The sequence below is a fragment of the Thamnophis sirtalis genome, unplaced genomic scaffold (assembly GCF_051295495.1).
Source record: "Thamnophis sirtalis isolate CommonGarterSnake01/CBP01778 unplaced genomic scaffold, rThaSir2_p1.2 scaffold_10, whole genome shotgun sequence".
Taxonomy (NCBI): domain Eukaryota; kingdom Metazoa; phylum Chordata; class Lepidosauria; order Squamata; family Natricidae; genus Thamnophis; species Thamnophis sirtalis.
Window position 1 is genome coordinate 55,639,151 of NW_028261390.1, and position 15,758 is coordinate 55,654,908.

General features: G+C 40.3%; 1 protein-coding gene across 1 annotated transcript in view; it reads right to left on the reverse strand.

Moving 5' to 3' along the window:
* MAP9 (microtubule associated protein 9) overlaps positions 1–15,758 on the reverse strand; it is a 52,320-nt gene that overhangs the window by 17,096 nt on the left and 19,466 nt on the right. Inside the window, exons 5-10 of the mRNA XM_087724648.1 lie at positions 15,115–15,347; positions 12,382–12,493; positions 6,419–6,699; positions 5,255–5,301; positions 2,724–2,889; positions 1,421–1,510 (exon numbers count right to left, since the gene is read on the reverse strand). Of these exons, the coding sequence (XP_087580774.1) occupies positions 1,421–1,510; positions 2,724–2,889; positions 5,255–5,301; positions 6,419–6,699; positions 12,382–12,493; positions 15,115–15,347 (929 nt within the window). The remainder of the gene's footprint in view (positions 1–1,420; positions 1,511–2,723; positions 2,890–5,254; positions 5,302–6,418; positions 6,700–12,381; positions 12,494–15,114; positions 15,348–15,758) is intronic.

Genomic DNA, 15,758 nt, shown 5'->3' on the forward strand with positions numbered 1-15,758 from the left:
AGAAGGGCTTTGCAGGAAGAAACGCCGCGTTTCTTGTGTGTGTGTGTGTGTGTGTGTGTGTCTGTCTGTCTGTCTGTCTGTCTCCGCCATCCCCAACCTCTACACCTTGCAGGACTGCTGCGCCTTTGAGAAGCCGGGGTGGGGGGGAGAGGGGGACGGGAACGACGCCTAACCCCCACCCACACAACCCGGTCCCCGGGAATGCCGCTCCCGCCGTTCAGAAACCGAGGGGGAGAAAAGTTCAAAAGCCGCCGGAGCCAGCTGGAAAAGGAGCGACTTTCCCCATTAGCCGGCGCCCTCCGCCAATCCGCAACGGCCTCGCAAATTAAAAACCGAAGGAAGGCGGCGAGCTCAGCCAAGCGCGGCCAGGCAGCCAGCGGCGCGCACCGGCTTCCCCGCGCAGGGAACTTCTCCGGCGGCTGGGGGGAGGCCGTCAAGCGGAACTCTCGGGTTGCCCGAAGGGCTTTGCAGGAAGAAACGCGGCGTTTCTTCCTGCAAAGCCCTTCTGGCGTCAAGCGGAACTCTCGGCAACCCGAGAGTTCCGCTTGACGGCCTCCCCCCAGCCGCCGGAGAAGTTCCCTGCGCGGGGAAGCCGGTGCGCGCCGCTGGCTGCCTGGCCGCGCTTGGCTGAGCTCGCCGCCTTCCTTCGGTTTTTAATTTGCGAGGCCGTTGCGGATTGGCGGAGGGCGCCGGCTAATGGGGAAAGTCGCTCCTTTTCCAGCTGGCTCCGGCGGCTTTTGAACTTTTCTCCCCCTCGGTTTCTGAACGGCGGGAGCAGCATTCCCGGGGACCGGGTTGTGTGGGTGGGGGTTAGGCGTCGTTCCCGTCCCCCTCTCCCCCCCACCCCGGCTTCTCAAAGGCGCAGCAGTCCTGCAAGGTGTAGAGGTTGGGGATGGCGGAGACAGACAGACAGACACACACACACACACACACACACACACACACACACACACAAGAAACGCCGCGTTTCTTCCTGCAAAGCCCTTCTGGCGTCAAGCGGAACTCTCGGGTTGCCCGAATGGCTTTGCAGGAAGAAACGCGGCTGGAGGCGCCAGGACGGTCCTGGCTGTGGGGCGCAGACTCGGTAAAAGCTCTCTTTGGTTCCCTCCTCCTCCCCCTCCTTCCACAGTCTGTGTGACGCTGCCGCCAGGCTGAGATCGGCGTATAACACGCAGGCAGGGTTTAAGCTTCCAATTTTAGTTTTAAAACTGCGTGTTATACGCCGATAAATACGGTACATTTTTTCAATGAAGATTTTTCTGTGCATGTGCAGAACAGAAAATAAAGATGGCAGCGCCCAGGATAGAATCGGTACGGTTCACATGTCCAGCCACGTTACTACGTATCTGGCCAAAGCGGTAGGAACCTACCTCTGATTGAATGCCTTAATAAAACTTATGGTTAAGGTTTTAAAACCAACCTTTTCATTTTTCTGTCGCAAGTTCTCAGCTTTGTTTCTTTTTATTCTTTGTAATTCCAAAAGGAAGATTTTCTTTTTTTCCAACCAGTCCTATAAAGAGAGAGAAATAGATAGCAATAACATAGGAATTATAATAAATCAATGAAAAGTGTTGTGTCACCTTATGACAATTTTGTCACATGATTTTGTTAAAATCTCATTGATTTCTGAACCACCCAGCAGTAAATCATTTGGTTTAGGTTTGGTTTGGTTTATTAGATTTATATGCCGCCCTTCTCCCAAGGACTCAGGGTGGGAGGCATATAAGCTGAAGTTTATTAAAAACAATAAATCTAGGGTGGGAGAGAGGATTGGAGGCAGGAGGAGAAGGAAGGGAGGGAATGTATTGGGAGAGAGGAGTGATAGAGGGGGAGGGGAAGTAGGAAGTAGAGGGGAATGTTGGAAGGAAGAACGAAAGTTGGAGGGGGTGAAAGAGGGTGTATGGTGGGTCAAGGTGGTATATTGGGTTTGTATTTTGGGGGGTATTGTCTATAAAAGGGAGGGCTGTGTTTATAATTCAATGTTATATGCCCCGGTTATGCACAGTATACATGTGATTGTATGGAATGAATTGGAAATAAACATTTTAAAGATAAAAACAATAAATCTGATTAAATGCTATTTAAAACTTTAAAACTGACTTTTAAAATGTGCACTTATTCTTATAACGTAATTGACAGATTGTCTTTTTAGAACATTCTTAGAAGCTTAAATTGCTTTTTCTGCATATGAAGTGGCAGCAGCAAATAAATCTAGAGAAGTCTCCCTGCAGGATCAAAGAAGGTGGTTCATCTCTGTATACTATAAAAAATTAAAATGGGAATATGTAATGGGAGCTGGCTAGGTGAATCTGTACTAAATCCATGTCCTCAAGAGGAATAACTGAAATCTGGAATCTTCAGTGTGCATTCAGTTTAACCTAACAAAGTTCCTGAATTGTATTTGGGATTTTATGTGGTTTAATAGGATCAAAAAAATCCAATGACTTAACATTAAATGAACAAATTTAAGACAATTTGCTCCTTTTTTGTTTAAAAAATGAAATAAAAGGAAGGCCAAATACCAGTATTTTCTCATTCGTTCGTTCGTTTGTTCATTCGTTCGTTCATTCATTCATTCAACATTCATTCATTCATTCTAAACAATCACCAATCTGAGAATCATCTCACAGTTATGAGAAACCCAGAAACTGGTATACTACCTAAATCGAGAAACTGTTAATGTGACAGATTTTCTCATAATATTAAATATGCTAAGCACATACCTGGTAAACAGCTGCTCGTAAACTATCTGCTTTATCAAGCTCAGCACCGTATTTTTGTAGATGCTGGTTGTCCAAGGATTTTAATGTCCCTAAATATTGAGCAGATGTACTTCTTGGGACAGGAGAGCATTTCCCTGTTTTCTTCAAATATGTAGTACTCAAAGATCTGTAAAATAAAAGTATCATATTAAATTATTAATCAGTTAAATAAACACAGCATGGTATTCTAAGAAAAAGTATACATTCTTAGGTTTATTACAGTCTTAAAAACACAACTGCAGCACTGAAAGCACAATTCAAGAAACAAAAATATTACATCCAGCCTAATATATTCTATATAGTCTAGAGAATCCAGTAGGCAAGCTTCTTGCCCTCTGATGCTACAAAAGCCCTATTCACTCTGCAATCCAGTTAATTATTGAAAGGAGGAGCTGAGAATAACATTATGTCAGAAACTTCCTTCTATGGAAGAAGAAATATAGAATTCAACATTTCCACATTGTCTGAAGAACTATTATATGTCTGTGAACTAGAAACTGTCATTAGAACATTTAGTCTAGGCAAGTGAAAACATCTGTCTTTTTTAATGTAATAATTTTTATCTGGGATTAATTATATTATTACACACACACACACACACACACACACACACACACACACACACACACCAGGGGTGGGTTTCAAAACTTTTTACTACTTATTCTGTGGGGGTGGGCTATTTTGTGGGCATGGCTTGGTGGTCATGTGACTGGGTGGGCGTGGCCAACTTGATGTCACTCACCAGGAGATGTCATGGATTGGGTAAAATGTGGTGAAGCTCACTTAACAATACTCTTGCTTAGCAACCAAAATTTTGGGCTCAATTGTAGTCATAAATTCCATCCACCAGTCAGTGCCGACTGGCGACTACGCGGAGGAGAGCCTTCTCAGTTGCTGCTCCGACATTATGGAACAACCTCCCCGTGGAGATCCGTACCCTCACCACAGTCCAAGCCTTCCGCACAGCCCTTAAGAACTGGCTATCCCGTCAGGCCTGGGGATAGGATTACTCTCACCCCGCCCGAATGTTGACTGAATGTTGTGTTTTTATGATCAATTTTTTTTTAATCACGATTCTTTTCTTTTTAAGTCTTGTCTTGCACTCCCTTCCCTTTACTGTTGTAAGCCGCCCTGAGTCCCCTCAGGGAAAAGGGCGGCATATAAATTTCCAATAAAATGACAAAAAATAAATAAATAAATAAATAAATAAAAGACTATCTCTGCCTTCCTCTGCATGGTAGTCTTGTTCTAGTAAACTTCTCCTTTCTGGCAATTTTCATCTCTGTTAGAGGCACCAAAATAATCCAGACAATGTAAGGTTTCCTGCCGCAGCAGGGGGTTGGACTAGATGACCACTGAGTAGCTTAGCCCTAAATTGCTGTGCTGTCTTTCTTTCTTTCTTTCTCCCTTCCCGCTGTGGGAAGCAACCACCCCTCCCCCAAAATAACTGCTGAATGTCACTTTGCAAACCTGAGCAGCTTTTCAATTTAAAGCAGGACTCCAAAGTTTGCAGCTTTAAGACTTGTGGATTTCAAGTCCCAGAATTCCACAGCCAGTAATGCTCAGTTCCAATTTAAAGTGACAGCAGTTGTTTTTCTCCTTTGCTGAATCTCCCGGCAGAAAAGTGCATTTTCTTCCTTCTCCCCACCCCCCTCTCTTACTTTTTAAAGTTTTTTTTCCCCTTGCCTGAACCAGCACCATTTTTACTGGTCCTATTCGGTACGCCAGATTTTCAGTACCTCTTCTGGTGTATCGGATCATATAGAGAAGAACCCACCTCTGACACATACATGTAGTTTATTTAATAGCAAATATGATCAGTGACAAGCAACTTAAAAAAATTAAAAGGTCTAAAATATAGTAAGAGTAACTAGATAGATAGATAGATAGATAGATAGATAGATAGATAGATAGGGAGGGAGGGAGGGAGGGAGGGAGGAGGAAGGAAGGAAGGAAGGAAGGAAGGAAGGAAGGAAGGAAGGAAGGAAGGAAGGAAGGAAGGAAGGAAATGAGAAGGTAAAAGAAAACTGGTAACAAAAGCCTCATGACAAAACTAGTATTTTCCTCCTGCGTACGTGCCATGTATTTTTAAAAACTCCTTCCTTTTGCTCTGCCTGGATTATCTTTTTCATCAAACAGTTTACCTGATTATAAAATAAAATATATTAAATAGGTTCTGTTCAACAAAAACAATGATTTTGGGAAATATAGTAATATCAATCATGAATTAAAACGTATTTCAGAACATTGCTTTGGAAAATGAGTACTGCCTCTTGAGTCATCTAACTCATAAGTTTGATTACATGCATTAAATTATATTGTCTGTAATTTATGTATCAGAATATAAATTGTGAAAATTTTAATATCATGCCACTTCATTCAGCATATATGTCAAATTATTGTTAACTATGTAAAATATAAAGAATGAAGCCCAAAAAGATACAATTATTAATATTTCCAATTAATTCTTTGGGAAAAATTAAATTTCCTACCTGATTTTAGCTTTTTGTGGAACTGCCTCTACCTCTTCACCCTCTTCCTAATATAACAAAAAAAAAATAGTTATACGACCCAGTAAAGGCTCAAATTACAGATTTAATACATATGTTGGTATATGAAATTAAAGGCCTGAAAAAAGATGGAAAAGTTGTGATATACAATTTCCTTTACAGCACATACACCAAGTCTAACAAGGCACAAGGAGCCTTGTTTGATGTCATTTTCTTTCTCTTTTTCAAATAGCCCTACAAAATTGGGCTACATTCCAGAGTAGCTATAAAGAGGGATTATAGACATTATGTGCTACTTACCACCCATAAAGCCCTTCATGGTAGTGGATCTGAGTACTTGAGAGACCGCCTTCTGCCGATTACCTCCCTTCGTCCCATCAGATCGCACAGAGTGGGCCTCCTCCGAGTTCCATCCGCCAGTCAGTGCCAACTGGCGACTACGCGGAGGAGAGCCTTCTCAGTAGCAGCTCCGACCCTTTGGAACGATCTCCCCGTAGAGATTCGCACCCTCACCACAGTCCAGAGCTTCCGCACAGCCCTTAAGATCTGGCTATCCCGTCAGGCCTGGGGATAAGATCTTCATACACCCCACCCGAATGTTGAATGAATGTTGTGTTTTATTGCTATTATTATTTGTACTCACATATTATTTTACGTTCTGTCTTGCACCCCCTTCCCATGAGTTGTAAGCCGCCCTGAGTCCCCTCAGGGAAAAGGGCGGCCTATAAGTGACAATAAAATACTAAAAATACTAAAAAAATGTTATAAATGAGAGGAAATCAACTTTTTCTCAGAAAAGAAGTAATGTGCTCATCAAATAGTTATATTTTTAGATATAACCTATAACTGTTATGCTACAATTCAACCCTTAAACTCTTAATTTGCTTTTTTCAAGTACTTATTTTGCTTGAGAAAGAAAAGGTAATTCCATTAGAAACTACAAATACTGACCTTTGTCACTTAACATTACAATATAGATTGAAGTTTAAGCTTGTAATCATTATGAATAACTAAATATATTGTGTATATCATGTATGGACACTTCAACATTATGCTACTTTGTATAGCAATCATGTCAAGTTTTAACAGCAGTCATATTAATTTGATTTCTGCCAAGAATACATGATATTGATCCATTAATATTACCTTTACAAAATTCTTTGAATTATCCATTATAGATTTTGAAGTAGGTAATGCTACTTTCTGTTCTGATTGATCATCTTTTGGTGTCTCAATAGAATTATCTTCAATGACACTGGGTTTTAACATCTGCACTTTTTGTTCTGGAAAGTGTTCAGTTGACTTATATTGCTTCTTAGTATTCTCATAAACTGTGGTCATCATTAATTCTATCACCGAAGGAGATTTTCTGTCATTCTCTGGCAATCTGTGATCATGGCAATAGTCAAATTCTTTATGTTCATTATCTATTTTTAAAAGGAAAAGTTAAAATTATCAATTTTATTAATTTTAAAGAAAATTAACAAAGATGATAACAAAAGAATTCAGACAAATGTATGTGTATAATCTACCTCAGAACTGCATATGAAACAAATATAAATCACACTAATTCCTTAGTACATATATATCCATATACAACAGGAAATGCGAAAACATATTTGATTGAGTGAAGAGGCAAGGTGAATGGGATTAAGGGAGGCAGATGCCTGTGTATTTCCTCTACATAAACACTATAACAGTGTTTCTCAACCTTGGCAACTTGAAGATGTCTGGACTTCAACTCCCAGAATTGGCATTCGCTGGCTGGGGAATTCTGGGAGTTGAAGTCCAGACATCTTCAAGTTACCAAGGTTGAGAAACACTGCACTATAAGGATAGCTTCCTTTGTGTGTACAGTGCAAAAGATGCTGTCAGATCCCTAAAAGTGATATTGCCATTCAATTGGAAGGAGGATGGCCTTGGAGTTGATTTATTAGCAGTGCCTGTGACAACTGATGTCTTACAACTGGTTTCCTGGTGCCAAAGTGCCTTGAGATCTCCTCACCTTTTGGGGGAATGTTTATGATGGCCCTGTGGGACGTTTCACTTTAATGTCTAATGGAAGATAGCCATGGTATGTTTATTCAGTTCTCAGGGCAGTTGATAAAAGAAACATCTTCACACTTGTGTATTGGCTAAAATCTGCATTCTAACTAATGGGAGGGGTCTCTACCGCTTTAATTCTACTTGCATTGCCTGAGGGAATTCAGGTGTTGCTTTGAACATAATGGTTTCCATTCTACTTAATAAAAGGTTCCTTTTTAAATACTCAGTTTCAAGAGTCTTCACTTTCTTAAGTTAGCCCTTACATAAAACAAAGCTCTGCAAAATGGTCAGCCTGGAGAAGCAATATTTGCTCTACTGAGGGGACCCTGCAAACCATGTCCAAGCACAACAGTGAGCAAGGGGAAGCTGAATGCTGGAGGGAGATATCAAACCCCCAGCAACCAGAGACCTGCTTCATGTACCCTGTCGGAGAGGATGAGGTGAACCTGGAGGACCCCAAAAAGTCCTCCTGGTCAATCGACATCAGGATGAAAGACAGCTGGGATGGGAGGAGCAGAGGAGTCACCCTCACCCGTGGTAACCGAAAACTAGGGTGGAAATTGGAGCTGGAAGCCTCCTCTGACCAGGAGGAGCTAAATGAAGCCTCCCTGAGAGAGGATTGTCTGAAGAGACATGTAACCCAGTTGGTGATGGAGATTTTGGAAAATCTGAACATCCGGGGGGAGCCAGAACGGCAGCCAAGAAGCATTAGAAGGGCAGCAGCCGCGGATGATGCCAGGGGGGCTAACCCCCCTCTGGGCCCTGCTGATCAAGCAGATGGCAAAGCAGCAACAGCAGGGAACCCAACAAACCCTCTCCCCCAGTTGGCGCATGGATTGGGGCCCGATCCCAACCAACCCCAAAACCTGCAATTAGAAAGAAAAACTCCTTTCCTTGGAGTGATGTTTGATGGGAACCCGAAAAAAATGGGATTCTTTGTGGCACATGTGATCGATCACCTATATGCAAGAATACAGGGGTGATTTTCAAACAAGTGGTTACCCTACCCTGGAAGGAGACACTGCCAGATGGATGGTGACCTTACATGATGCTGATGTGCCAAAACTGCGGGACTTCAACCATTTCATGATGGCCCTGCGATGACGTTTCGGGGACCCCCTCACAGACCACAAAGCATGCGACCACATTAAAGTTGTGAAGCAGGGAACGGTGGCCAGTGGCAGAGTATACCAAAGAATTCCAAGACCTGGTATGTCGTGTGAACTGACCAGAGGATATCCTGGTAAGCTGGGTCAAGGGTGGGCTGAGTGATGACCTCTACAATGCCTGTGTGGCCCGAGATGCACCGAATCACCTATGTGAGTGGTATCTCACTGCCGAAGCGGCTGAGATTGACATGGCCAGGAACCAGTACCGAGAGGGGCGAGTGTGGAAGAAATCACCATCCCAATGGAAGTAAGAATGTTTCAATCTGCAAACAGCCTCCAAAATGCTCACCCTGTTTTAAATGTGGAAAAGAGGAGCACCAAGCTGCAGAATGCCATTCTCAAGCACTGGCTAGATTAGATTAGATTTGTTAGATTTATTATAATTTATAGGCCGCCCTTTTCCCTGAGGGGACTCAGGGCGGCTTACAAAAACACGGGGAAGGGGGTACAAAGACAAAAAGCATAAGACAATACATAATATTAAAAAAATAGAGCACAACATTCATTCATCATTCGGGAGGGGACGAACTAAGATTTTTATCCCCAGGCCTGACGGGATAGCCAGATCTTAAGGGCCGTGCGGAAGGCCTGGGCGGTGGTGAGGGTGCGGATCTCCACGGGGAGATTGTTCCATAGCGTCGGAGCTACAACTGAGAAGGCTCTCCTCCGCGTAGTCGCCAGTCGGCACTGACTGGCGGATGGGATTCGGAGGAGGCCTACCCTGTGCGATCTGATGGGACGCAGGGAGGTAATTGGCAGAAGGCGGTCTCTCAAATAGCCAGATCTAGGAGACCAGAGCGCCCATTGGGGAGGAAACCTATGAAACCTGGCCAGCGTGGGAAGGAGACAGCCTTGAGGAGCAGGGAGATTGTAGAATCTCCATCCCTTCCCCTCTTTGAGGAGGAAACCCAGGCTTCTCAGCAGGAGGAACCATACTCACTCGGAAGCGATCCAGAGGATGAACCACTGGTAAGCAAACCAATTAAACTGCTTACCCTCTTCTAAGATTGTTTATCCCCAACTTGGAGAGGGGGATAAAAATCTCTGCTTTAGTGGACTCAGGGTGCACCCCTATTTGATCAACCCAACCCTGGTAAGGAAGTTGAGGATTCCTTGACTCTAGGATCCACAGGGGGGAAACCCAATACTTAGTTGCTTGGAAGCATCTACCTTCATCCCAAAATGAATGGATAGCTAAACAATCCCAATACCCTGACAAACCTTGTTAAAATACTATGATGGAATTTTTGTTTCTATCTTTTCACAGGTGGATTTCTCCTTTTTCTAAGGACGGCAACATGTCAGATCCCTAAAAAATGATACTGCCATTCAATTGGGAGGAGGAGGGCTTTGGAGTCGATTTATTAGCAGTGCCTGTGACAACTGATATTTTACAACTGGTTTCCTGGTGCCAAAGTGCCTCATTGCATGCAACCAATATAATTGCTATTGATAGGAAGTAGGGCCATATTTTTTAAAAATATATATATTTATCTATTAAATAAATTAGGCAACTTGAGGCACACTTCAGACATTCAATTAAAATGCATTATAAAACATTAAAACAATAAACAAGGTTCATAAATTTAAAATTCAATGAAAGTAAAATTAACCAGGATGAAGAGTGAGGAGAAGGGGATCTAATTACTTCATCAGCTACTTCCAAAGTGCCACACCCCAATGGGGGTGCACATTAATTGGCATAGCCATGTCTGCAAGGCCTTTTGGAAGGCCAAAAAGGTGAGTGCAGATCTCATTGTGGGTGGTATGATAGTCCAGAGGGCAGGAGCAAGAGCAGAAAAGGTTCTTCTTTTAGACGTTGGGGTGCCCAGCATGCCCCTTCTACCAGCATGGGTAGGGCATGCTAATCCCATCAAAATGAACTGATTTCTTAGACTGCCTGAACCCATGCCACGAAGGGCTTTAAAGGTGATAACCAACACCTTCAATTGGACCCAGAAGAAAACTGGCAATCAGTGCTGCTCACAGAACAGCAGTTTAACTGTCCATGCAGCTGATGTTTTTGGATACTCTTCAAGGGTAGCCCCAGATTACCTTCTGTTAAGGATGATATATATATACTATGATTGAGAATGTAACCATGAAAAAGGAAGAATTGCCTACTATTCAAGAATGGACATTAAAAGTAACAAATTTAGCAGAGATGGCTAAAATATCAGCATACCTCAAGGATTATTCAGATGAGAAATACAAGCTGGAATGGAGAAGATGGATTGATTACATTCAAAATAAATATGGGACTAAGAAACTTCAGATAGTTTATGAATGAATGAACAAGGAATGTTACAACTTATCTAAAGTTAGCCTTACAAAAGGGGAGCGAGGGATGACGGTAAAGTTAGTTAGTTTGTTTTAGAATATGGTTGCTAAATGTTTATACCCTGTATTTGCTCTGGGAGATTGTGGGGGGAGAGTGGGAGGGGATCGTGGGGGGGAGGGGAAGGGAAGGTGGAAGGTATATAATTGTAAAACTCATTAAAACTTTCAATAAAAAAAAGATAATGTAACCATGATCTCCATGTTGGAGAGATCAAGGTCAAATACAGAAAAAGAGAAAAATCATCCTGGCATTGCATTTCTCTAATAAATCTGGAAGTTTTCATCTTAAATATCTTTTCTTATACTCAAGTATATTATAAATCAATTAAAGTATAAGGGCAAGCATGTAATAACTGCAATCCTGGAATTGTTACTTAGGTAATCTGAGACAGCTATATTTATAATTTAGTGTTTGTGGATTTTACTTCATTTAATCTAGATACTTAAAATATATGTAAACCCAACAAGAGAAATATTAATTCCATGGAATAGAGAATGTAATGTAGCTCAGATGAAAATTTTTCAAGAGACTTTATTTTCCATCATGTTATAGCACTGGACATGAATGCCATGGGAGGGAAGGAGGGAGGGAGGGGGAAGGAAGGGAAAAGGGTTAGGAAAGAGGACTTCCACAATAGATTATACTGGATTGACGATATGCTACTGGATTGACGATATACAGCAAGATTGAAAGTGATATTAAACATTAACCGATTTGAAAATCATTTACAATTTTATTGAAAAATGTTTTTTCTAGTTCTTGAATTCATGAAAATATAATGGCAGATAATTGAGAGAATTATAAAATAATTGGAACACTTAGAAATATAATCAGCAACATTTTGCCCATTCATCCCAATTCTCATAGCAAAGTACCTCACTTTACTCTAAAATCATGGCTGTAAACATTTAGATCTATTTCTAACCAGCAAGTGAATAACTACTTCTGTATAACAGTTAGACCCTGGTCTTCATCAATGCAAAACACAAAGAGACAAATTGTAAGACAGGTTGCTACAAAAACATGATTTATATTTAAACTATGAAAACTGGCTTAATAATGTACATCAGCAGCAACATAGGCTTTTTATAACAGAAATTTAATTTTAAAACAAAAGAAAATAGGATATAAATTGAACACACACACACACACACATGTATGTATGTATGTATGTATGTATGTATGTATGTATGTATGTATGTATGTATAGGAACATAATTCTCTAGTCTCATTTTGAAAAATGTAGGCTAATGGCCAGAAATTACTTCAAGGAAAATTGCACTAGATTCCTAATAATGATTTAGACATAAGCGGTATTGGAAGATGACAGTCTATAGATAGTTTGTTGGATCATCTCATGAGGATAAGTGAGATGCTGGGTTTTAATTTTGTTTTCTTGTTTTTATTGTGTTTGTAGTTTTATTGTAGTTGCAAATCACCTAAAATTATGCTGTAGGAAGGGCAGCCACATAAATCCTTAAAATAAATAAATAACTAAAACATCCTATACATTATAAATAACATTTAAAGTATTATATCTTCATATACTTTACCTTTAGAGGAGGTTTCATTTCCAGATATTGCCAAATTAGAATCTCCAGTTTTCTCATTTACTGATGAAAAATGGATAGATAATGAGGATGAGGAGTTTGCAATCAAGGGTCCCTAAAATGTAAATAAAGTCTCTTGGGTATCTTAAAATATATATGCAAATGCAACACACATAGACACACACATATATGCATACTAAAGTAAAAGAGGAGCAAAATGCACAGAACAGAGTCAATAAAAACTCTGCACCAAGTGGAAGATCCAACAGGTTCCTAACGAACCTAGCAGACAACTTTGTTTTCCAAAAAGTAAAGAAGGGAACAAGGGGATCAGCCATATTGGACTTAATTCTCACTAACAGAGAGGAAATGATAGAAGGTGTTGAAGCTACAGGAACCTTGGAGGCAAGTGATCGTGCAATATTGGAATTCAACAATATGCAAGCACAAGTACTAAAACAAAGTCAAACTAGAGTCTTGGACTTTAAGAGAGCTAATTTCAATAAACGTACAGAGAGCTTGGGAAGGATTCCATGGATTAGAATCCTCAAGGAAGAAACAACTCAAGAAGCTTGGGAAATTTTAAAAATTGAGATTACAGAAGCCCTGTCTAACACAATACCAATAAAGAAGAAAAATAACAGCTCTCAAAAGAAACCAGCATGGCTGCATAAAGAACTCTCTGACAAATTGAAAAACAAAAAGGGTAAGTATAAAAAGTGGAAAGAGGGGTACATAACTAAGGCAGAATATCAGCAAATAGCCTGAGCATGTAAAGATGAAGTGAGGAAAGCTAAGGCTCACAATGAAGAAAGCTTTGCGAAAAAAGTAAAAAATAACAAAAAAGCTTCTTCTAATATGTTAAAAAAAAGTCAAGGAAACAATTGGTCCATTGTTGAAAGTGGCAAGAAGGTGACAAGCAACAGAGAGAAAGCAGATCTTTTAAACTCATTTTTTTTGCATCTGTCTTTACACAAAGGGAAAAAACGGTCCAACCTATCAAAAACAGCACCACAAAAAACAGATTGGGAACACAAGTTAAAATAGAGAAGAAAATGGCGAGTGAGCATGTGTCTATCCTTGACAAGTTCAAATCACCAACACTGAATGGATTACACCCCAGGGTCCTGAAGGAACTGGCAGACGAGATCTCAGAACCACTGAACTATATCTTAGAGAACCTGAAGCACCGGGGAACTGTCAGAGGACTAGAAAAGAGCTTTCTTTCAAAAAAGGAATAAAAATAAATAAATCCAGGAAAGGACAGACCTCAATACCAGGGAAGATTCTGGAAAAGATAATCAAGCAACAAATCAATGAACACCTAGAAGTAAACAAAGTAATAACCAAAAACCAACATGGTTTGTCAAAAACAGATCATGACAGACTAATCATTGCATTCTTTGACAAAGTGACAAAATTAGTGGACTAGAGGAATGCTGTCAATATAATTTACTTGGACTTCAATAAGACATTTTATAAAGTAGACCATAACCTACTACTAGATAAAGTAGAAAAATGTGGGTTAAACAGCATCACCACCAGATGGATTCATAACTGGCTGACCAATCGTACTCAACATGTAGTCCTCAATGGAATTGCATCTACATGGAGGGAAGTATGCAGTGGAGTACCGCAAGGCTCCATTTTAGGCCCAGTACTCTTCAACATCTTCATCAATGATTTGGATGAGGGAATAAATGGGGAACTCATCAAATTTGCAGATGACACCAAGCTGGCAGGAATAGCCAACATTCCAGAAGATAGGCTTAAGATACAGAAAGATCTTGACATTGGGCGCTATCTAACAAAATGAAATTCAATGATGAAAAAAGTAAGGTTCTACATTTAGGCAAGAAAAACAAAATGCACAAGTACAGTATAGGTGGTACCTTGCTCAAACTGTGAGAGGGATCTTGGAATCCTAGTGGACAACCATTTAAATATGAATCAGCAGTGAGCAGCTGCCAAAAAAGCCAACACAGTTCTAGGCTGCATAAACAGAGGGATAGAATCAAGATCATGTGTTAATACCATTTTATAATGCCTTGGTAAGGCTACACTTGGAAAACTGCATTCAGTTTTGGTCACCACAATGTAAAAAAGATGTGGAGACTCTAGAAAGAGTGCAGAGAAGAGCAACAAAGTTGATTAGGGGACTGGAGGCTAAAACATATGAAGAACAATTGCAGGAACTGAGTATGTTTAGTTTAAGAGAAAGAAGGACTAGGGGAGACATGACAGCAGTGTTCCAATATCTCAGGGGTTGCCACAAAGAAGAGGGAGTCAAACTATTCTCCAAAGCACCTGAGGGTAGAACAAGAAGCAATGGGTGGAAACTAATCAAGGAGAGAAGAACTGAGGAGAAATTTCCTGACAATTAAAACAATTAATTAGTGGAACAACTTGCCTCCAGAAGTTGTGAATGCTCCAACATCAGAAGTTTTTAAGAAGATGTTAAATTACCATTTGTCTGAAGTGGTATAGTGTTTCCTGTCTAGGCAGGGGGTTGAACTAGAAGACCTCCAAGGTCCCTTCCAACTCTGTTATTCTATTCTATTCTATTCTTCTATTTTATTCTATTCTAATAATTACATGAAGTATGTTTATCATTAAGTTGGTCAGTTAGCTTAAAATCTGAATCAAGTCAGCTTAAAATGTGGATCAGATGAGATTCTTACAGTAAATTTTCTTTGGGTGTTTTGTACCATATGTAAGTTATAATATTCTGCTAACCTCAGCACCAGGACTTTCAGAAAGTGCTCTTCTTTCAGATTTCATCACTTGATCATTTAATCTTGTTTCAGAAGATGGTGCAGATAAAGAAAACAGTCGATGGTGATTAGGTATTCTTCCCTCTGCCTTCGTTCCTTCATAGTCTTCCACATGGTTACTTTTCCTCAAAATACTTCTAGGTTGAGGAGATGGCTTTGAAAAATCATATAATGCAGGAATGCTTATATTTTCAGCTAAGAAAAATATAAAAAATAATTATTATTTACTTCTAAAAATGTTCATTTAGAATAAATTTAAATTCCGTAAATGCTGCCTTCAGTCAGTTATAGTCAGAGCACATAAATAATATGTGTCCAAATATTTGTTACATTCTGGGACTTTCTGATAGATATGAGCTTGTATTTATTTCTAAAATTCACTTCTTTGTATCAGCAGGCACGCCTCTTTTGAAAGTAATTAATTTCTGCAGTAGCACCAATGTTCCCTCTAATTTTTTTTCCCGTGTGTGCGGAAAAGTATAGTGTCAGATACAAACCAGAAGTAAAAAAAACAAAAAAACAACCCCAGTTAAAGATGGATCAAGAAACAACAATTATCTCGATAAATTTGAATGGACTGAATGCACCAAAAAAAAAAAGAGCCCA